This window comes from Lipophrys pholis, assembly GCF_963383615.2.
Source record: "Lipophrys pholis genome assembly, chromosome: 9".
Classification (NCBI taxonomy): domain Eukaryota; kingdom Metazoa; phylum Chordata; class Actinopteri; order Blenniiformes; family Blenniidae; genus Lipophrys; species Lipophrys pholis.
Window position 1 is genome coordinate 22,506,973 of NC_137639.1, and position 22,245 is coordinate 22,529,217.

The 22,245-nt window shown below is 42.5% G+C and overlaps 2 protein-coding genes across 4 annotated transcripts; one reads left to right on the plus strand and one right to left on the minus strand.

Moving 5' to 3' along the window:
* Positions 1-5,004: 5,004 nt before the first annotated feature.
* rbfox1l (RNA binding fox-1 homolog 1, like) lies at positions 5,005-18,611 on the minus strand. 2 transcript variants are annotated; one of them, XM_080471727.1, is made up of 12 exons: positions 18,208-18,611; positions 12,740-12,976; positions 9,286-9,465; positions 9,053-9,106; positions 8,318-8,410; positions 8,151-8,220; positions 7,939-7,998; positions 7,692-7,827; positions 7,559-7,598; positions 7,400-7,467; positions 6,259-6,340; positions 5,005-6,164 (listed from the first exon to the last, which is right to left on the minus strand). In XM_080471727.1, the coding sequence occupies exons 1-12, from the start codon at positions 18,292-18,294 to the stop codon at positions 6,120-6,122; spliced, it is 1,152 nt and encodes a 383-aa protein (XP_080327853.1). In that variant the 5' UTR covers positions 18,295-18,611; the 3' UTR covers positions 5,005-6,119. The 2 variants fall into 2 exon arrangements, with proteins under 2 accessions (XP_080327853.1, XP_080327854.1); XM_080471728.1 differs by lacking the exon at positions 18,208-18,611 and adding an exon at positions 14,353-14,634.
* Positions 18,612-19,845: 1,234 nt separating this feature from the next.
* Positions 19,846-22,152, plus strand: rps9 (ribosomal protein S9). 2 transcript variants are annotated; one of them, XM_080471730.1, is made up of 5 exons: positions 19,846-19,879; positions 20,687-20,799; positions 20,930-21,052; positions 21,224-21,410; positions 21,497-22,152. In XM_080471730.1, the coding sequence occupies exons 2-5, from the start codon at positions 20,703-20,705 to the stop codon at positions 21,525-21,527; spliced, it is 438 nt and encodes a 145-aa protein (XP_080327856.1). In that variant the 5' UTR covers positions 19,846-19,879; positions 20,687-20,702; the 3' UTR covers positions 21,528-22,152. The 2 variants fall into 2 exon arrangements, with proteins under 2 accessions (XP_080327856.1, XP_080327855.1); XM_080471729.1 differs by having other exon boundaries at positions 21,893-22,152.
* Positions 22,153-22,245: the final 93 nt, after the last annotated feature.

The window sequence follows — 22,245 nt, forward strand, 5'->3', positions numbered from 1 at the left end:
AAAAAAAAAAGAGAGAGAGATAATTGAGAATGTGTGCACACACTTTCACACAGATCCAGGATCACTTAGTGATGCTTTGCTACATTCAGAATGCAGGAACAGTGATTCCAGAGTGGATTCATGCAGTTTCACTTAGAGCCCAAAGTCACAGACCAGCTCACCTTCATGGTTCCTGTTCTTTAACCGCCACTAGTTTTCAAAGCTAACAGTGTTCTGTTATGTTTTCTTCCTTCCTCAAGTCAACAGCTCAAAGACCTGAAGACGCAAGTCTTACAGTATGAAGGGAAATTCAAACGGATCCAGCTCTTCACTGTTCGAAGCTCATTGAAACAAATCATCGTGGCCTCACTCTCTTAAAAAGACTGTAAGAAGACGCCTGTCTGAAGAAGAGGAGGTGGTTTGTATATCCTGCCCCTTGTACCGTTCCTCAAAGTATCTCCAGCAGGCAGTTGTTCCCCTGTGGAAGAAATGGACTGAGGTGAAAAGTTTGGTTCCTGATGCAACGTTCACCCAGTGCTTTTGAAATGGCTGGGCAGCGCTGGGAACAAGCGCCAACCTGATGAGAATTGACTGTGTATCATAAAGGATGCAGGCAAGTTTTTTTTTTTTTTTTTTTTTTTTACATGAAGCTGTTTTCTCACGCCTTCGTCACCTGGAAGTTATTCGTCTCCCGAATCAGTGTAGCTGCAGCAAAGAGGAAACGTCCTGGTAGAGGTTCCCGTGAGCATCCGGAGTCTCGCTCACCCCGACAGCAGCAGTGATGAAGCTCGTGACCTCCGCAGCTTTCAGTTTAAAAGAGGAAGAGCGACGACGCTGTCATCTTCAACTGCAATTGAAGGTGGCGACGTCGGCACATCCGAGGGAAATCCCCGGCCGTCTCAAGAAGGTGGTTTGTATGCTCTGGCTCCTGGGCTGCAAGGCTGGTAAGAGAGGAACTTCAGGAGGAGGCGATGACGGCTCAGCAGAGATGTTGCCTCCCGTGTCTTCTGAGTTGGTGTGTTCTATCTTGTGATTGGACGGCAGTATTGGCTTTTCTTTGGTCAAAAGAAGCCAGGGCTTCATGCAAATTTCGGACTGTTGAATGAATGTCTCAGTGAATTTGGCAGCGTCCAAAAATGCCAAAAACTGCAGTCCTTGAAATCCCAGATGTTGCCAATTGGTAGAGTATTTAAACTAAACCATTAGTTTAAAAATGGATGTAAACAAAGGAGCCTGTCACCCAAGTGCAGGATACTTTTATGCCCACTTATCTTGTAGCTATGAAATTCTTCACTTCAAAGCTGAACTTCTGGCCCGATTGGCTCAGTGAGCCGCCCTAAATGTAAACAAGCTGTCACAGAGCTGATGATGAACTCCACGAGATTATATCTCGGCCCGAGTTGTGCTCGGGAACCCTGAAGGGGGGATGATGTTATAATTTATAATAATAATTGGCTTGTGAATGTGCAAAATGGACGGAGGTCCGTGTTGGTTGGAGCTTTTATCAGTATTATTTCAACCCACAGACTCTTGGAGCATGTTGTGATACCAGTTATCAGAACACGCACTGATTTAGATGCGCTCTACGATTCACCTTTACTTACTATCAGAATCTTATATTTTTGTACATATTGTATGATATTGCTGTGATTATTTTTGGATTAAAGCTTAGTGTAGATTTTTGTTCACACATGGGTAAGTGTGAAGTTTACTTTGGACATTTTACGTCGTCGGATCAAATATGTAAAGTCAAATGCCGACAGGTCTGGAATGGATGGCGCGATGTGTTGATCACCGTCACACTCGACACAGCAGAGGAGTTGATAAATGCCAGCGAGTGCAGCCTGAGGACATCGGCACAGGCCGTGAAGCCACACTTTGTCAGGATGTTGCACTCAGACTTCATTAACCTGAATAATTGTTGCTGAAACTGTCCCTTCCGGCAGTGCATCATGTCTGCCATTAGCCCGACTCCATGTTGGCGATTTGGTTCACGCTATGCCTGGATACGTTCTGTGTGCGATGTTGCCGTCCTCCGCCACAAATTAGTCCCAAGTCGACAGATGTCACTTGTAAACCTGGCTCAGTAGATTTGCTGCTTAAGCAGATGTTTTGTGATGGCAATGATCTCAACATGTTTCCTTTTCTCCCCCTCTTCATCTCCTCCTCGTCCCCTGCCCTCTCTTGACGCTCCCCCCTCCTCCCTCCCCCCCCCCCCCTCCCCCTCCACTCCCCGATCCTCTCTCCCACACACCACCAGACGCCTCGTCCTTCAGCTGCTCGCACTGCTGCACTGAAGGAGCACGGAGTGCTGATAAGTGGGCGAACCTCCTCCAGACGTCTGCCGGAGAGAGTGAGAGAGCATTGTGAGCAAATCCAAGTCTTGGTTTGACCCACTCAAGTTGAAGCCACACAGCTGATAAAATAGAAGGGAGCCTCACTTAATGAAATGTGGAGAATGTTGATCTGCTGCTAACCCAAATATTTCAAGAGGTGTTTTTTTTGTGTGTTCAACCTGTTCTCAAAGCTTGATAATTGACAAAGTCAACTTGTACTGTCTTTCTGTTTGTCCAGATGCAAATTGACCCACAGCTCATTACTTTCCCCCACCCAACTCTTCTGTTTGCATTGTGAATTTGACAAATCACCTCATTCACTAAGTTAGAGCTTCCTGTTGAGGACCTTGTCCCTCAATGTCAAAATGCATCTGGACATGCAGAACGTGCTGTTATCTTTGAAGCCCTCAGCTACAATCAGTTTTTAAGTGTTCAGTATTTTTGACTCCTGCTGGTGTGTGCTCCCAAGCTACGATCGCTTTACTCTACATGTGACGAGCTTCAACAGTGGAGCCGTGCCTTAAGAACTCTGCAGAGGATTTACATTGTGTACTTGTGATGTGTCAATTTTTCAGAGCTGATATAGTCCAGGTTTTTTTTTTTTTTTTCATTTTGTTTGTTTGTTTTTTGGGGGGAACAAAATTCTCCCTGAGGCGACTAACAGTACATATTTTAATTTAGTTTCTTTTGTTTTCCTCTGGTTTCCTGAGTCATGTTTTCTGTATTTTGTTGCTCCCATGTTGCCGTATACCTCCATCAGTCTTTGTAACTCCTCCCTCGATGCCACACTGGATGAACTCCCGTCTCCCTCCATCTATGTTCATTTCTTTTTCTCTAGTCACAGTTTAGATTTTCCCTTTTTCACTGCTCTCACATTATTTCTTCCTCCATGCATGACCCCCTCTTCTCTTCCACTGGTTTCTCTCTTCTCATGCTCACCTCCTTTCTGTCCAGTATGTTTGTGACTGTTTGCTGTTGGTCACTCACTAGTAAGTATTGTATGGCGTCTGCAGTGCTTTCATAGTTTATGTTGCAGCTCACTAACAACTAAAGGTGTTTCTGCAATGACCCTCTCCCCTCCATCCCCTCCCCTCCCCCAGCCAACTCCTCTACAGATCTGATATAATAATACTGCCATTTTGTGAATATGTAAATATTACTTTTTTTTTTTTTTTTTTTTGAGAAAAAAAATCTAATAAAAGTCAATAATGAACTGCAAAAAAAAAATTGGGGTTCATTTTATTCGGAATTTAACTGACGTCAGAAGTGATGAGTTCATTAATATGACAGCAGTTTAGAAAAGTTTCACACAAAAGAGTTCTGGTCTGACGCAGTGAGAGATGAGCTCGATTACAGCCACGAGTCAGAGGGAACTTTTCCTTCAGATGCCTCGACATTTTTCTGCTCCGGCCAACATATTTGTGGATCAAAATAGCAATTGAGTCATTAAATACAGCAGCTGGAAAAATAAGTTAGTGTTCCATTATGTGGAAAAAGGACAGAAAGAACAGCAGAAGCCAAAGAGCAGAGTTAAATAATATGTGAAAGCACAAGTGGAGAGTTGGGAGGAGAAAGGCAGATGAGTGCATGCAGTTTAAAAAGAAAAGGCTCAGCAGAGAGAAAAAGAAGGTTCAAAAGTCTTTAAAAAATGAAATGATTCAGAATGAACACCCTCAACCTAATTTATTCAGATTTATAATCGCAAATTGAAATCTGTCAAGCCTGTTTTTAGTCTTTATAATTCATCATGAAAACCAGCACCTGATATTAACAGGATGTCATGATTATCACAGTTTAAACCTATTAAGTATATATATTTTTGGCGGCATAAACTCGGAACCCAGAAAAGAAAAGCAACTATAGATACTAAAAAAAAAAAAGTGTAAAAAATCTGTTAGAAAATAGAGAAGCTGATGTAGAGCTGCAAGAAGTAATAAAAGAAGCCAAGAAAAGGAAAAGCTGAAAAAACTATATTATATGAGAAAAAGACAAAGTTAGATTTATATAAGATGGAAAACTAAGCATCATGCAGGAAGATGGAAATACAGTTAGCGGGTGATTAAAAAGTAGTTCTCTAAGAGAACGGAGAATAAGCAGCAAAAACCCTAAAATATATATGAAGTTAAAACGGGAGAATAAAGCAATGTAACTATAAGTTTAGAAAGTGCAGAAAATATCAAGATAGAGACTCCATGTACAGATGCATCTCAAAAATGAAAGTGTTACTGAAAAGTTAATTGCTTTGTCAGTTTTGTTCTTTATCATTATGATTGTGATATTTAAGCTCTATAGTTATTTGATTGTTATGAAAAAAACAGGTGAAATATTAGAACAATTTGATTTTCATCATTGTGAAATTAAACATTTTAATTTATATGTATAAAAGAACACAGAGGTTCCATCATCTAACTGGAATTATGGGAAAACCGTGTTTTCCATTATATTCTTATTTTTTTAAGATGCACCCATATAAGTAATACTTGAGATTAGGTAAGAAATCAGTGAGGGGGAAAAAGCTACAGACTGAATGACAGAAACAGCAAAACACAGAAGAGCATTAACAAGAACAGCTTCAGTTTTGTTTTGAGGCCTGATGGCAAAGATCCAGACACACGTGATGTGATGAGATCCAACCTTCAGATTTCAAAAACAAACTGATTTGGAAAAGAAACTGAATAAATAAAGAAGAAAAGGAGAAGGGAAATAGTTTTATTGAGAGGTAAACATCAACCAAAGCAGAAAATGAGTGAAATAAAGACAAAGCCAAGGAAGAAATAAAAACAGGGAAACAAGAACCGAAGTCACTCAATAGTTCAGAGCAGAGACCGATTCAGAGGAAGACGAGAGAAAAAGGTACTGGCAGCATGTAGACGAGCAAATAGTCGGAAAATCATTTTCTACTGATGAGAAGCCTCTGAGCAGGTCGTCCGTCCTCCAGTGACAAATATAAAACAGCAGCTTTGTTATGTCAAACGGGCCTGTGCGGGCGGAGGGAAAACGAATGAAATGGCAGCAGGTGTGGAGGCCCCGCGGACAGGAACCAGACATGTTAGTTTGTGAAGGAAGTCTTAAATACTGCAGTCAGACGGCTGTAAGAAAAGCTAAACATGTACGAGAGGTAGATTGTTAGAGAGCTAAAAACAAAACAAAGTCCATCTACATCAGTCAGAAGTTCTGCGGTTGTTATCGTGTCTCAGTCGCGTGAGGGACTGGATAATGTTAATGTATGACCTCATGTGCGCTCTCTCACACACACACACGCACGCACACACACACACGTACAGTAAATATCTGCCATCAAAAATAAGTCATTGAACATCGTACAAAGTGTTTGTACAGTTTGACCCCTGAAACATGAGGAAAAAAAACCGAACAAAAATACCCCCCCAGATTTTACACACAAAATATTTCTATCTCACAGTATTTTTCACCAGTTCTCTCTTTCTCTTTCTCCAACATCAGTCCACTTTAAATTCAGGAGTCAGTACTCAGTGAAAGGTTTCAAACAGCTGTCTATAAATTACACAACATCCACTCCCAGGTGCTAAGTGTCGTCCAGCAGGACGGACAGTATAAATGGGTCCTACAGGATTTACCACTCCAGTCTGTTTAGTCTCTCTACGAGAGGTTGCGATGGAGAAAAAGGAAGTTGCACCATCTTTTTTTTTTTTCTCTCTTTTTTTTTTTTTTTTTCCTTCCTTCCCCCCTTCACATATCTGAGGTCTAATGACCGGTCCCGCAGCGACGCCCGGATCAGCCAGTCGCAGAGTTCAAGAGAGACGTCTTTCTCCTCTGCGGGCGGACTCAGTACGGGGTGAAGCGGTTGTAACCTCCTCTGTATAAACTGGCCTGTTGACAGAAGCAGGACAGCAGGTGTGACCGAGGGCCGGAGCTCACTGCCGTGACCTCCAAACAGAAGCCGGGTGTTTTTGACTCAGCTCACCATTGTGCCCACGCCGTATGTCGTCGTGGGTCCGACCGAGTGGTGATAGGGGTCTGCAGCCGTGGCGTAAACCCGTCCGTACCTTCCAGAACACACAAACAGGGAGAAGAAGCGAATCAAGACCCACCTCTTTATAGTCTGTGTTTACTTTTGCTTATTGAACGAACGAAGTCAGTTTGACTTCAGATGTAGCTTCATCTGATCTCTGTTATTTAATAATTAAGCTGCCTGGCAGCGATGGGGCAGGTCATCCATTTGACAAGACAAAAATGGTGAGATCTACTGTGTAACGAACAAATGCTGCAGAAAGTAAAGTTTTCATCACCTGAAGAGAAAAGTTTCATGGCCAAAGAGCAGCTGGACGTTAAGGACTTTTCTGAGGCATTAACAGTGGAGCTCTAGAAGCAGTATAAGTTCAAAACAGTGAACTTAAGGTCACAGCTTTAACCTCAGTAAACCGGGACGCCACCTGCTTTTATGCAAAATGTTAAAAAAAATAAACAAGATTTGCAGTGTAGGAACACACAGCCGAGTGAAAATATGTTGTTACACCAGCTGGTGTTTGAAGTGGGTGCGTCAACAGCTTTTAGCCATTACATTGGAATCAGCAGAGTTAAAGTTAAGTTCAGTGAAAAGAGGGTCTCACATTTCCCGGACTAGTTTCATCAACAAGTAACAAAGTCATAAAACTCCTACAGTCGGCGTTGGGTTGTGTTGTGTGGCCTCTGGAGGTTCCCTCGACTGTTTTACACTGGTTCTGTAATTAAATCCTCCATGGGTAATTTTCCAAAAAAGCCCCTAAAATCCAAGAAATTCTAACAAGGATGAAGTTTTTGAAATCCCGTTTGATAAACTTATTGCTCTTATTACGTATAAAGCCTCTGCTTTAATTAAGATATGTAAGTGAAGTGAATTCACCATCTTTTTCTTTGGAACGGCATCATAGGTTTTTGGAAATGTTGAATATAATTGTCATATTTGATTATTAGAAATATCTACAAACCTGTCACCGGCTTTTGTGTGTGTGTGTGTGTGTGTGTGTGTGTGTGTGTGTGTGTGTGTGTGTGTGTGTGTGTGTGTGTGTGTGTGTGTGTGTGTGTGTGTGTGCGTGTGTGCGTGTGCGTGTGCGTGTTCTACCCACCCGTCACTGTAGGTTGCTGTAGCAGCAGACGCTGACTGAGCCACTCGGTAAGCTGCAGGGTATCCACTCTGCACAGGGAGGATTTACAGACATGAACACATCAACTAATAACAACTTCACGTCTTCTCACGCGTGAGGATTGTAAATTATTGCACTCACATAAAGCTCTGCTCCATAAAGTCCATCCTGATATACAACCCTGGACAGAAAGAAAGCATGGTCAAAATGTTTATATCAAACATTCTCAGAGGAGGAGGAGGAGGAGGAGGAGGAGGAGGAGGAAGAGTCTTACCCGGGGTAGGCGGGCATGGCAGTGGGTGTGGCGGCAGCTGAACGAATGGTGTTGTAGACGGCTCGACCTCGACCCCGCAGTGCAGAGCCGCGGTACGCCAAGGTCGGAGTTGCTACAGGGTAGGGAAAACTGGCAACTAGAAAGGAAAAATTAACAAAAAGGTTAAAAAAGAAGCACATAGTATTGGGAATGAAGTGAACAATTTTGTTTATCCATCAGTTATATCAATATATCAATGTGTCATTACCTGTGTAGAGTTCAGGTGCATACATTGCCCCCATGACAGGGTTGATCTTCCACCCAGAAGCTACAAAGACACACAAAAAATATATTTCTTTTCTGATATTGCTCAGTTTTTTTTCTTTCATTCTTTTTATTAATTAACCAGAAGCTAAAAAACTCCAAAGATCTATCAGAATCCAAAATGACTTGAGTGAATATTTATGAGGTTTTTCTTACTCGGGATTTCACCATTCACAAGAGGCGCCTGGGGCTTCTTGGTGACGACTCTCGCAGTGGCATTATTAACCTGCAGAGGCGAGTCACAAGAGATGAGAGTCACACAAAAACAGAAATGAGGAGAAAGTGGGTGAGACAATCTGAAAATGCCTAAAAACCTGAACCACCTCAATCTTTCTCCCTTCCACGATCGTCCCGTTCAGCTTTTCTCTCGCCCGGTCGGCTTCGCCGGCGCTCTCGAAAGTGACGAATCCAAAACCCTGTGGATGGACGGTTATATTGGTGAATTTTGTGAAGAGAATCTCATTGTCAGTTTTCAGTTGTGATAATACTTCTGCTTCACTGAACAGACACAGCCAGTTCAAATCTGTCTCACAGACACGGGCCAGTAGAATCTGTGGAGTAAAACCATAAGTCTAACGAGTGCAACCTATAAAAGTCAATAAATACTTAAAATAAGGCAAAACAGATTGGTTTTCGTGGCGCAATTCAACATTAAAGAAATCTAAAGCGCTTTACATCAAATCTACTTATCTATATTGTACCAATTACAACATAGTCATCTCATAGAAGTATCTTTATTTGTGAAAAATGTACGAGGATAAATTATAAAGCCGAGCACGACGCTGAAGATTGTAACTTCAGGTGAAACAGAAGTGTGAGTAATGTTTGACTCTTTTTGCTGGTCTGCTTGATACGAACTGAAATCACTGGAAGTGATCGGTCAGCGTGGAAAATGGGGGGGAAGACGACTCCCGTGAAGGGTTTTGTTTTATTACAGCTCTGTATCATACATACCAATATTTCTTTACAATCACTGTAAGGCCGCCTCCTCGTATAGAAAAGGTGCAGCTAATCTAAACTTCAGTTCATTTAGACAGCCGCATCTGCTGGTCACTCACCTTTGACCCTCGCTCATTAAAGATGATTTCTACGTCCAGGATTTTCCCGAATTGCTGCAAGCATTAGACATTTTATTAAATGTCAATACAGTTCAGTCCAACAACATGAGCAGTGTGAGTGTGTGGGTGAGTGTGTGTGTGTGTGTGTGTGTGTGTGTGTGTGTGTGTGTGTGTGTGTGTGTGTGTGTGTGTGTGTGTGTGTGTTTGTATTAGTAACAAGGTCAATGTCTTACACCAAACATCTGGCGGAGGTCTGGATCTCTGAAGCGAAAAGGGATGTTGGAGACATGGAGACGTTTAGGTTGGTTCTTACTTGACCCTTCCTCCTCACTCCCACTTCCTGCCCCGCCCCCTGATGACACAGACACGCTGAGGGACTGGGGGTCAGAGGTCACTGGGGCCAAAACGTCCTCCTGACAGTAAGAAAGTATGGGGGGGGGGGGGAAACGGGAAAGGAGGAGCAGGAGGACGAGGACGAGGATAGGGAGGAGGAAGAGGAGGAAGAGGAGGAAGAGGAGGAGGCGAGCACGTGGTAGGAGGAAGAACAGACATGAGGTGAAGGGACGTGAAGAACGAACAAGAACAGAAAGGTGGAGAACAAAAGCGGGAAAAGGTGTGAATGAGATGAGACAGATGTGAAGAAAAATGGGGAGAGGGCATCAGGAGAAAAGCAAAGGAAAGGAAAAGGAAAAAAACAACAACAACAACAACAAGGTCAAATCAACAAAGTCATCTCACAGAGAGAATTTTCTGTTTAAAAGATTCAGTCGCGTAAAAGCATCACATGGCATTAAGCACGGATCATTTTCATGAGATCAAGTGAACCAAACCAAGTTCAACCAGCATTCAGCAACCAGTGATCCCTGTCAGGCAGATGTCAGGAGGCGTGAAAGGGGCTCTTGTTTTAGTGAGGCGTCTGGATACATGCCTGCAGGGGAGCAGAAGGACTACTGCCCCACACCGACATGAACTCTATACGTATTATCACTACATGTGCTCACTCCAGCTGTGGTAAAGAGTGGAAATCGCTTTTAATTTACTCCCCCCAAAAGACACACGAACTCAGATTAAAATTTAGTTGCAAATTTCCCTACATCGCGGATGTTATCAGCTGTTTTAAAATTCAACCAATTTTAGGTGACAAGATATAGAAACTGCCTCATGCACAACAATTCAAGGACTAAGGTGCCAAAGAAAACCAAAAAAACATTCAGTATCCCACAATGCACCACGATGCTAGTGTGCGCGCATGTGTGTGTGTGCGTGTACTGTCGCAGCGTCGTCAAATATTACAAGAGGAAGTGTTAAAATGTATTTGAATGAAAAAAATTAATACAAGAACATAAACGTGACAAGATCTGCAAAATAAGTAAATAAAAATGTGAGCTTCAGCAGCGTGAGAAAGAGAGGGAGCAGAAAGCAGAGAGTGGAAAATAAATGAATAAAAAAAAAGCAGAGGAAAATCACTGGAAGATGTGCTACTCTAATGGAAAAGGAAAAAAAAAGAACTGCAGACCCAAGTATTAGCAATCTAGTACCAAGAGGCGGATAAACAGTGAAGAAGGCCTGAGTGCAGCAGTGAAGATCAAATGAAACCAGAGGGAACAAGACAGAGAGAAGGTGCGCAAAAAGCTTTAAAAGGAGATGAGGGAGAGGCAAAGGGGACAGAGATCAAAACCGGAGGGTCAGTCTGGCGTCACGGTGCTGCGCTTCTGCCAAAGGTTAAAGTTCATTTGTCAAGGGACATAATTAATAACTTGGGGTGGGGAGGGTGGGGGGGGGGGGGGGGGGGGGGGGCATAAAAAAGGGAACAGACACTCATTCACCCGGGGAAGCGGTTTAATAACACATAAACACAGGAGGACACTACGCCAGCTACTGTGGACAGCAGACCATCATCACATCCACCCGCACACCACACACACAGGCCAGAGTGGAGGGGTGGAGGGGTGGGGGGGGGTGGGGGGGGTGGGAGGCGGGGACACAGGGTTGAGTAGGGTGGTGGTGTCATGTCACGATGCAGAATTGTGTTCTGGACCTGAGCGATATTTCAGAGGGGAAAAGGGGGGTCATCTGGTCAGCCTCCCCCCTTTTGACCCCCTCCCTCCTCGGCGACGTCAGCACGGACCCGAGTTTGTCAGGGACTCTAGTAATAAAATATATAGATGGGGCCACAAAACACCGTTGATGAGTGGAGGAAGAGCAATGTGCTGCGGAGGCAGGACCGCAGAGCCGCCCTGCCTCCGCTGATCAGAGTAAAAACAGCTCGCTCTTCATCACAGTGTGGAGGAGCCGGGCTCACAGCCAGAGCTGAACTCTGGACCGTGAACGGAGGGATTTCTGTCTATAGAGCTGTTCAGAGGAGAGGGAAAACATTTCAACCTGTTTCCAAATGAAATTGTGTGAGTTGAGTGTTTTTCCGTCTATGAGGATGTCAAAATTATTAATGAAGGTCAAAGAAAACTACAATATGTCTCTTCCTCAAATCTAGAGCGCTGTCCTTCTAACTTGTTTTGACTAATGAAAGAGAGAAGGGGACCCGACTCTTTCTGAGAGACAACTGTGCCTCTCCAATGAAAAAAGATTAGTAGATTTAAGTTCCCTGAATGTATAATTTGAGAAGTAATTCATGAACGCTGTCAAGATGTATCAGTTAAAACCAAAAATATCCGTCTGAGGTTCTCAAAAGAACGGAAACATAATAGGAGTCAATAGGAATCTTAATGCGTAGTTTTATGATGGTTTTAATTTGATTACTTTTACTAAAGTGTTTTATGTTGTTACTCCTGTTTGGTTTTAAAGTGTGCTATACAAAGAACATTATTATTATTATTATTATTATTATTATTATTATTATTATTATTATTATTATTATTATTATTATTATTATTATTATTATTATTATTATTATTATTATTATTATTATTATTATTATTATTATTATTTCAATAGACCATGAACTCTATGTACTTTATGTACTCATTTTCTTGTACCCTCTATTTGCTGGGACAAATAGTGCTTTGTGGGTTTCTTCATGGACTCAACACAATTTTTAAGAACGTACCAAAATCTTTTTGTTTAATTGAAAACAGGTTGAAATAGTTGTCGAGCACTTTCAGATATTTCTTTTAAAAGACACAATTTTTAAAATTCATTGTTTGAACATGTTTTTCGGCTGTGAGTTGATGAGCCATTACGACCTGGAGAAACTCCCTGGATATCCCTGCATCAGAAATCCCATGGTTTTTCTGGCTTGTGAGAAGAATCACAACGTCATCACACAAATACCAACACATGTAAACAAACCTCTTTGTTGTAAACGGTCAATATCAACAGGATTTCCCAGCTCGAGTCCTGAAAGGTGACCTGATTTACAACCGTCTAAATAAGACTCGGGGGAGAAGGAAGAGTGTGGATTTATTTTCAACAACAAATCTCCTCTCAGCTGTTCCCAGCTGTACAGAGTGTGAGCGGCATTTCCAAACAAGGCCAGAAGAGTGGAGGTGGGGCTCTAAATATAGGATGAAACTCTATCTGGTGCGGCTCTGCGGGGATGTCTGGGAGCTCTACCTGAGGCAGCAGAGGAGCCGCGGCTCACGTTAACCTGCTGAGGATCAGGTTTTATTGGGACATTAAGCTCCTGTCGTGATGCGGATTCCTTTACAGACGTCACAGTGTGACTCTCACCGTGTTACTGGCAGTCAGGCCGTCGACCCCGTCGAGCTGGGGGCCCTGGTACACTCGGAGCTGGGGGTGCTCGGGGTACTCTGAACTGGGGTGGGCGGAGGTGAAGTCCAGGGTCGGCAGGCGGCTCACAGATGTTGGTGGACCTTGACCGGGTGGGGGGTAAGAGGGAGGCGGGGCGTAGACCTGAGGCAGGGTGGGGTCCCCGCTACCGGGGCCCGCCTCTTGGGTGGGGGCCCCCTGATGGAGAGAGAGAAAGCAATAAATGTTTAAGAAATTTACAAAAAATTGCAAACAAAACGATGCAGCTTAACCTTTGACTGTTTTATTTTGAAAGATGTTTTTATGACATTAAAGCCTCTTTTCTATGTTAATCTTACACCTTAGATCCACGGCACACAAACCTCAATGACAACATACACATATTTTATTAAAAAGGTCCGAACACCAACTTTACTTTTGAGGATTAGTATTATAAGGAGTGATGCCCTCTAAAGAAACCCTGTGAGCAGATCATCAAATTGATTAATATCTCAAAAACTATTTATAGATTTAGACTGTTGCTTTGGGCCGATGGTGGAAATCTGCAAACACACAGAACTGAGTTGTATTTTCTACAAAAAAGTGCATCAAAAAATATATATTTTTTAACATTTTCTAGAAATCTTAAGATATTTCACTCTTGATAGTTTTCATATTAATCTTCTTAAAGCGAGACTTGTGTCTTTGTGGTTTGATTTGATTAAAGAAACAGACATGCAACATATTTGTTGTTTCTTTTATAATATATATATAAAAAGAGTTTTCAATAGTTACAGCTTGATGAAAAAGTCATTGTTTCAGTATTTGCTCAATTCATATTGCCAGGGTTTGAAGGTTTGATCTCATAAGTATTCTATTGTCTCGTTACCCGGAACGAGTTTTGTTGAGTTTCTTATATATTTTTGCTTTTTTAACACCATCTTCCACTTTTGTATCACTTGGTTTGTCTGATTAATAGTTCATCAATTGTTTCCTGAGCATTTTAAATGGTGTTAACCTGCATAAACTGTGACATAAACATGCACACACACACAAACACACACACTTTTCAGTGATCTGAACAAATCGTTTAGGGATTTTTGGAAATATCGTTGCAAATTTATAGACTTTATTCTCGAGTGAACACTTTCTTTTCACAGTAACTAAATTTTCAATACATTTTTTTACCTTCATTTCTTTCTCACAATATACGGTAAAGCAAAAGTTATTTAGTAGATTTTCTTGATATCCCCCCCCCCCCCCCCCCAAACAAAGGCTCCTTCTAGAAAATGATTTGACCTTAAATTTCTTTATAGACTAGGTAGCTTTGCAAATTGTTGCACCTTTACTAGTTAAGTTAATGTTGGCTGAAGGTTAAGATGGTAGAGCATCACACTGATCAGCCCTGAGTTGCAGAGATAAATCAAAACCATTTAAAATCAGAGAAACCTGACATTTGGTAGTGAACAGAATCACAAAAATTAACAGAAATTATATAAAAAAATTTTCTTGTAGTGGACTCGGGAATAGCACAGAAGCAGAGGAACATCTTTACAATCCATCTCCCCAGTTAAGAAGTCAAAGTATTGTCTTACCCCCTTACTGCATTCCTCGATCTCCTGTGCATTGTCCAACAACTCCTGCATGTTTTAATGCCAGCTGACCACCCGCCCACTGCACCATAAGCTCTACTTCTCCACCAATCGCATCAAATGATCGCCCCCAGCCAAATGACCCGGGGGGGTGTTACACCAGCTGTGGACATCTGTAACTGTCAATCACCTGCTTTTACCCCCACCCCGACAGCTTTCCTCTAAAATGCACAGTGCAGAGCACACACACATGCTCTTCTTCCCAGATGAAGTATTTATGAATATGCTCCAGCGATCGGTGTATCGGGCTAAAGGTCGACTCTAAGTATATCGACCACGAGAGGCCGACATGGTTTTACAACTTTACCGAGATGTTTTCTTCACCTCGTTAAAATCCCGGGCCTGAATTTATTCTGAGTTAAGCCGCAGTTTGAGTAACTCATCACTTTTCTCTGTAACGCGATCGCACATGACGGGGTTTTGTTCTGTTCGACAGCTGCAATCAGACCAGAAGTGGAAATAAAAAACTCATATTGGACTCAAATTTCTGAGCTCATGCTTCATTATATACAACCATCCAGTAGACATAACATACACAGGAAAACTTCCTTTCATCAGCTTTTTGAATCATAGTTCATCTCTTCACTTTTAAACATTTTGTGCAACTTCTGCTGATTTACCAACAGTGTATATTGGGATTTCACACAAACCTGGTGGGGTTTTAAACACTGCTGTGGAGGTGAATTTATGTGAGGATCTGACTGAGATGAGAGGTTCTGACATCGTTTATTAAGATTTACTAAACAAAAATGATTGAGGACAATTGTTTGACTTGCTGGGACGTAAACAGTCCCGTAAAATTCCAATATGTCTGCAAGCAGACGATCTCTCGCTGAATTCTGACTTATTATCACCAGATTTCCACAAAAGAAGGTGCTTTAACACTGAAAGTTTCCATTGTAGCGACAACATTTTCTTTCGGCGGAGAGATTAGAGGAGCTCCCCCGTCTCTGTATCCTAAACATCCTCATGTTCTCCACAGTCAAAATGCCACAAGTGTGTCTGCCAGCTCCAGGATTTACAGGCCCCCGTTATAATTAAAAAGCTCTCTGCTGTCGTGTCAAAATGTCTCGTATATCTTTTGATCAGCTGTTGCATTGAGGGGATGTGAAAAAATAGAGATCGCTGGATAAAGATACACCACCAGCGAGACGAGGTGGAACTTTAAATCTTCATCCTCTCATGACACAAATGTTGCTACAGGATGAGGTTTTAGTGAGCCGCGACTGAAACTACCGCAGGGGTTAGAGGCGTTTGAGGACCTTTGTGGGATGGAGGAGGAATGAACGACACGCGTCGTCATAAGTAAACAAATGTTTAGAAGTTGGTTTGGTTTAACAATATTGAAATGTTTAACAGGTTTCACAAGACTTATTTTCCTGACTTTTCTAGGGACTTTATTAACTAATTTCTGCATCGTCATCATTTTCCACTATTTTAACGCCCAAAAATACAAATAAATCTTGATGTCGTCAATGTAATTTCAGCCATATGAGCAAGTGCTGTCTTCATTTTAAAGTGTCTCTGTTCTGCGGAAATATAAAACAATGTCAAGTCCATTTCACCATCACGTTCACCTTCATCTGCCACTGACGGTGGATTCGTCAGTAAGTGGAAAGGAGAATCACACTAAAAAGCCGTCAGACATTTCATCTTTCTTCAGGCCGTGATGAAAGGATGAACGCTGTGTTTCCTATTGTCGTGTCGCCGCCATAAACACGGAAGAGTTTAAAATAGTTTATGTGTATAAGGCAATGATGTGTGTACACAATGTGACGGCAATTAATCCAATAGTCGTAATATTCCAGGAAGTCATCATGTGAGGACGAATGACGTGAGTGAAAACTGTTCATTACAGACCAGAGCAACAGTTGTTCAAACAGTTGTGGGGGAAGTGACTGACTGCGTGTCCATCTGCATTACGTCTCTCACCGGCCGCACTATCATCGACAGCATGTTTCCAAACCTGTCACACAAACCTGCGTCTGCATTGTGTCCCTATATATATATATATATATATATATTTATTTTTTTTAATCTGAGAACCAACTTCCCTGTCTGGACACCCCTCATCAGATAAAAGCAGTGACAGATGAGTGAAGCTCACACGGCCTGCAGGACGTCACTGTCAACTCTCCTCTCGGTCTCTGTTGTCCCTCAGACTGGAACAACCAGCCACTGTCTCCAGCGTCAGTATCGCAGTGTCAGCAAGCGCACGGACACCCCGTCTCCTCCTCCTCCTCCTCGCAGGCTTTTTTTTTTGATTGCCATTTGTTCCCTTTTCCTCTCGTCTCGGCCCTCAGCTGTCAGTTGGTGGTCAGAGGTCGTGGGCTCGGAGCCAGGTGCCTGCTGGGACAGCTGCCGCGGGATTTACACAAGACGACACTAACTGCAGATGTGGCCTTTCGGTGCTGGCCAAGTCACAAAATGACAGCAACATGTACTGTACTAAATGAAACTAAATATTCCCCTTTCCATCCATCCATCCATCCATCCATCCATCCTGCCCTCTACTATTAAAAGATTTGAAAGCGGCTGTCATGAATATATGAGAATAAAGAGAAGCAGTAAATCCTGGGGTGTGAGGTAGGTGGAGGGTGGAGGGTGGAGGGTGGAGGGGCTCACTACAGTTACTGAAAATGAAACCAAGGCCAAGGATGCTGCAGCGGGATGCTCGTCTAAAACAGATGCTTCACTTCATTCAAATCAGGAATTTCTGAAGGAAAAGGAAACGACTGAAAATGTGTCCAAGTGTGTCAGTGTGTCAAACTTTAGGCTTCAAATTCATGTTTCAGTCTGAGTCACCTTCAAGCAACGTCACGCTAAACTCTTGTTTTGTTCATATTAGTCACTTCTTTTTTATATTTAAACAACAACAACAACAAAATGTGATTGTCACGCTGAAAGAGTTAAAGGTTTCACACCCACTCTAAGCTCGGCCACCGGCAGAAAACCAGATAGGTGACAGAATCTCCTCCTGTGATAATCTGCTAAGGAGAGGAAGGCTAAAAATACAGCTGGTGTGAGGAACAGAGACAAGGTAGACAGATACCAGATGCGCTGTGGCATTGTTGGTATGTCAGGGACACTGTCTGCTGGGCCCGCTCAGAGCAGCAGACTAAAGATAACCCCTAACGTGTCCTTATTATTAAATAAATGCCGTGTTTTGCAAGGCTCCCACTGGGCTTCCTCAGCTGAGACATGAAGCACTTCTTCGTTAAACTAAATTAAATAAATTCAGTTGAGATAAAAGTCGTGACTCGTTCACCTGGGGGACGTTGACAACTTGGTTCTCGGCTCGATTTAAACGTTTTCTCGGTGTGAATTTGTTGTTGTGGTTTTCTTAAGCTACACTGTCACGACGAGAACGTCGTCACAGCTGAAAGGTTTGACTGAGGAAAACAGCGTGACCTCTCCTAGGATGAAGCAACGGTTCAAAAGTTGCAATCATTTTAATAAATACAAGAACAGTGAGTGTTGAAACTTCTCGCAATATATTTTAGTCCATATTCCGTTCTATCAATCCACGCATTACTTTGGGAATTTTAGGAAATGTGACCTGTCAGTCAGTGTTTTAGATCTTCAGTCAGCAAACCCAAGAGTCGGGAATACAAATTATTATTATTATTATTGGTTGCAGCTGTAAGTAATTGTTTATTTGTGTTGCTGTTACTCAGTCCCGACTCGCATGACTTAAAGGCTTCCTAATGGTGACTCCAATGATGTTGGCTTGTGAAGAATGTTGACAAACGTTTATGTGACGCTGTGGAGTTACAGAAGAGATGAAGAGGAGTTTACCTGGACTATGCTGGGGTAGCATGTGGTTGTCTGTGGGTAGACAGGGAGTCCATAAGGCTGCAGGATCACAGTGGGTGAGGAGAGCATAGCCCAAAAACCACACAGGGAGGAAGACGGAAGGAAGAGGAGAAGGAGAGCAAAGGGGGAAAAGAAGAGGTGACAAACACCCAGAGGAGAAGGCAGGGGTGGGGGGGAAAAAGAAGAAAAAAATCCCAACAGGAAGAAACTGAATATCCAGGAGGAAGAGGGGCAGAGAAAAGTTCAAGTCTGTTTCGCTTCGCACGTGAGTAAAAGACGAAAACTCCACAAAGTAATCAACTCCCAGCCTGTAAAAGACAGAATATGGGGCAGTGAAAGAGAAAGCAAGCAAGCTTCTGTGTGTCCATGAGTTGATCGTGTAATCTGACAGACAGAAACACATGCTCAGGGTCCCGTTTCAGTTTTATAAATAGTCGCCCATGTCCTTCTCTCTTAGTTTACCACCTTAGCTCGCTCACTCCCGCACACTTTGTCAAACAAGATTTCTCAGTACTTGTCAGACATCCTTTTTTTCTTTTTCTTTTTTAATAGCACATTCCCGTTGTCCTCTGTTCCAGTGGGACCCATAAAGATATACAGAGCATTCACAAAGATCAATAAAACAACAAAAATAGACGAGAAAAGCCAAGACGGCCATGCTGAACAATCACAAAAAGTCACAAAACAACAATAAGGTAAACACAATCAAATTACCAGAGAAGCACAGGACAAAAGCAAACAATCTACAAAGCTATTTTTTTCAGTAAACAAATGTGGAGATGAAGTTGGTATTTTCTCCTTCAAAATATCAAAATTACAATAGCCAGAAATGTCTCGATAGAAAGGAGATCATGTGGTGTAAATCCTACTTTGGTACGATTGAAATGATCCATTTTAAAGTAATCTTACCATCTCGCTATTATCATTTGTGTGGTAATCAAATAAGATTGCAAACATGTAGGCCTCGAGACAATAAGAAAAACATACTCATAAAAGCACAAGTATCCAAAGAAACAATCGTGGTAGTTATAGTTATTAATTTACTTCCAACCACTGCCACGTCGACATGTTAATGCGAGGGGCCTCATACCCACTAATGTTTACAGCCATTTTTCTGGAATGCAACATCAATCCATCTTCTCCACTACGCTTTATCTTATTGAGAGCCGTGCGGCACTGGAGCAGTTAACTATGTGTGAGGGCAGGATCCACCGTGGACAGGTCACCAGTCCATCACAGGACAAACACAGGGACAGACGACTAAACACGCTCACATTCACAACTCAGGACAATATAAGGTCACGTGAAGAAATCACGTGGTAACCTTGAGGGCACTTGAGATCATTCAGTGTTCTTTGTGTATTATAATGTTATTTTCTCCATTGTTCGAAACAACTGAAGGTCTGCCGATGCCTGATGTTTTCATTCACAGGCTTTCTAATGCTTCGTCTCTGTGCTTCAGTGTTATTCTGAAGAAGTCCGTTCAGTTGCTTTCAGCTATTTTATCTTTCGTCAACAGAGGGCGACAAACAAACAGCACCACTTCCGTTTCTCTTGTGAAAGGCATGACGGGAAATGTAGTCTACCCGCCTCATATAAATCTATTGGAGCTTCCTTTAACTTCCTCTTTACTGCGCGAGCCTGAGCGAGACAGGTATGCGGCGGCAGCTCCTTCGACAAATATCACACTGCATACCCGTCGCTGGGGATTTTTCCCTTTAATTTACTTCTTACGACTCTGATTTATATCTATTTGTGTATCTTTTGCTTAGTCGGCTCGTTTCTGTAACGTATGAAACTGTGAAGCCGCGATGCTAACGTTAGCGTGTCCTGTCGCACAACGTGGCGCGGTGCAGCTGCGGCCTGGTGGTTTAGCACGTTTCCACAAGTTATCTCCATTTGGGTTGAGTTTTTAATTTGGTCCATCGTTCCGATGCATTTTAGTGGCGATGCATCTGACGGATTTAACACCAGTTCTATTTAAAAAATGACTTAAATGCCATAGAGTATATGTCCTGAGAATCTGGCTGAATTAGTACGGACCGTTACTACCTATTTGAAACTATAATAAGTTTGTTGTATGACTGAGATGTCTTTCTATCCGAGCTACAGTCATATGTAGATATTAATTAAAACCATTTTTCTAATGGGTCCTGATTGAGTGATTTCAAATGCTCTCCATTAACTCTGTGGCATGAGCTGTTTTGGACAAAGACTGCATGATAACTCAAATCTTAAAACATTAGATCATTAAGTTTATTTTAGCATTTCAATTATTCATGGTTGGCATACGTCTGTAATGCAAACAAATACTGAATTAATTAAATGCAATTCTTTTCATTGTTAAACAATTTCTTTCAGTGAAGTGGTAAATCCTAAAAATGGTGTTAACTGAAAAGCTCTATTACACTATGCTAAAGTTGTGTTAACTTAGACTTTAACTTATGTTTTGCTTTTGCAGGCACTTGTAAGCCACCATGCCCGTTGCCAGGAGCTGGGTTTGTCGCAAGACATACGTCACCCCCCGACGTCCCTTCGAGAAGTCTCGTCTCGACCAGGAGTTGAAACTCATTGGTATGCTTTATACAAATTATTCTTCCATCAGTATGCAGTTGGAAAATTGACAGATAATGTCTGTTTACATGTGACGTTGCCCTTGGAGCTAACCCTGACTTAACACTTGTTCTGTTCCATGTATGTTAAGGCGAGTATGGACTGAGAAACAAGCGTGAGGTGTGGAGAGTGAAGTTCACTCTGGCAAAGATCCGTAAAGCTGCCAGAGAGCTGCTCACTTTGGACGAGAAGGACCCCAAGCGTCTGTTTGAAGGTGTGTTGGAGAAGAACAAAAAATCTATTTGTGCAATGGCCGATGATTTAAAAACATTCCGTCAGACCTAATAATGGTGTCACGAATTCCTCGTGAATGAGGCCCATTTCACTAATATTGCATGTACTTTATGTTTACCCTTGATTTTGACTGAGAATGTTTGATTTCCAGGTAATGCTTTGCTCAGACGTCTGGTGAGGATCGGTGTGCTGGACGAGGGTAAGATGAAGCTCGATTACATCCTGGGTCTGAAGGTTGAGGACTTCTTGGAGAGGAGGCTGCAAACGCAGGTCTTCAAGCTTGGTCTTGCCAAGAGCATCCACCATGCCCGTGTCCTTATCCGCCAGAGGCATATTCGGTAAGCACGCAGTCTTGAAACACAAACGTCTTTGAGAGTCCACAATTCTTCTGGGGGACTCATCTCAATGCTTCCTCTTCCATCAGAGGGCCATCTACGTTTAACACTCTACGCTGAGATCATTTAAACGTTTCACCAAGGTCAATTCGGTATCAAAACCGTATACCTTGTCAGTAGACATTGCCCAGAGCCAATCCTGCCGCCGAGGGCTCAAACTGCTGCTGCAGTGTGGTGGCTGTCAGGTAAGGTGTGGGATTGCACCTCGGGCAATTGTTCACTACACCTCATACAATGTGGTGTTGCAGGCTGATGATTTAAAGTATCTATTCAGATTCACTATGGTGTCAAGAATTCCTCGTCAATGAAGCCTGCCGTGATGTTACTTAACTGTTCGTGTTGGAGTTGGGTTAACACAGCTGTGATTTCAGAATATCGTACGAATGAATACACACGCTAAAGTCCCCTCTCATTCCTTTTGACAGTGTGCGCAAGCAGGTGGTGAATATCCCCTCCTTCGTGGTTCGCCTGGACAGCCAGAAACACATCGACTTCTCCCTGAGGTCGCCGTACGGCGGCGGACGCCCAGGTCGCGTCAAGAGAAAGAATGCCAAGAAGGGCCAGGCTGGAGCTGGAGGAGCTGATGATGAAGAGGAAGATTAAGAAGGATGACTTTCTGGGATTTTGAGAGTTCCTCGTTCTGTCAAAAATCTCAATAAAAATGTTTGGTTTAACCAGAAAACTGCTATTTGTGTTTTAATTCAACATGACATTACTATAAACCCATTTCGTTTCGCTCATTACGAACAATGAGAAAAATGTGTGTATAATCAAATCA

Coding starts and splice junctions, on each gene's coding strand:
- rbfox1l (XM_080471727.1), bottom strand. CDS start 18,294: ATGCTCTCCTCACCCACTGTGATCCTGCAGCCTTATGGACTCCCTGTC. Junction 9,107..9,285: donor ACCTCCGCCAGATGTTTGGT/GTAAGACATTGA, acceptor TAATGCTTGCAG/CAATTCGGGAAAATCCTGGA. Junction 7,828..7,938: donor TGCACCTGAACTCTACACAG/GTAATGACACAT, acceptor TTTCCTTTCTAG/TTGCCAGTTTTCCCTACCCT.
- rps9 (XM_080471729.1), top strand. CDS start 20,703: ATGCCCGTTGCCAGGAGCTGGGTTTGTCGCAAGACATACGTCACCCCC. Junction 21,053..21,223: donor CCCCAAGCGTCTGTTTGAAG/GTGTGTTGGAGA, acceptor TTTGATTTCCAG/GTAATGCTTTGCTCAGACGT. Junction 21,411..21,892: donor ATCCGCCAGAGGCATATTCG/GTAAGCACGCAG, acceptor TCCTTTTGACAG/TGTGCGCAAGCAGGTGGTGA.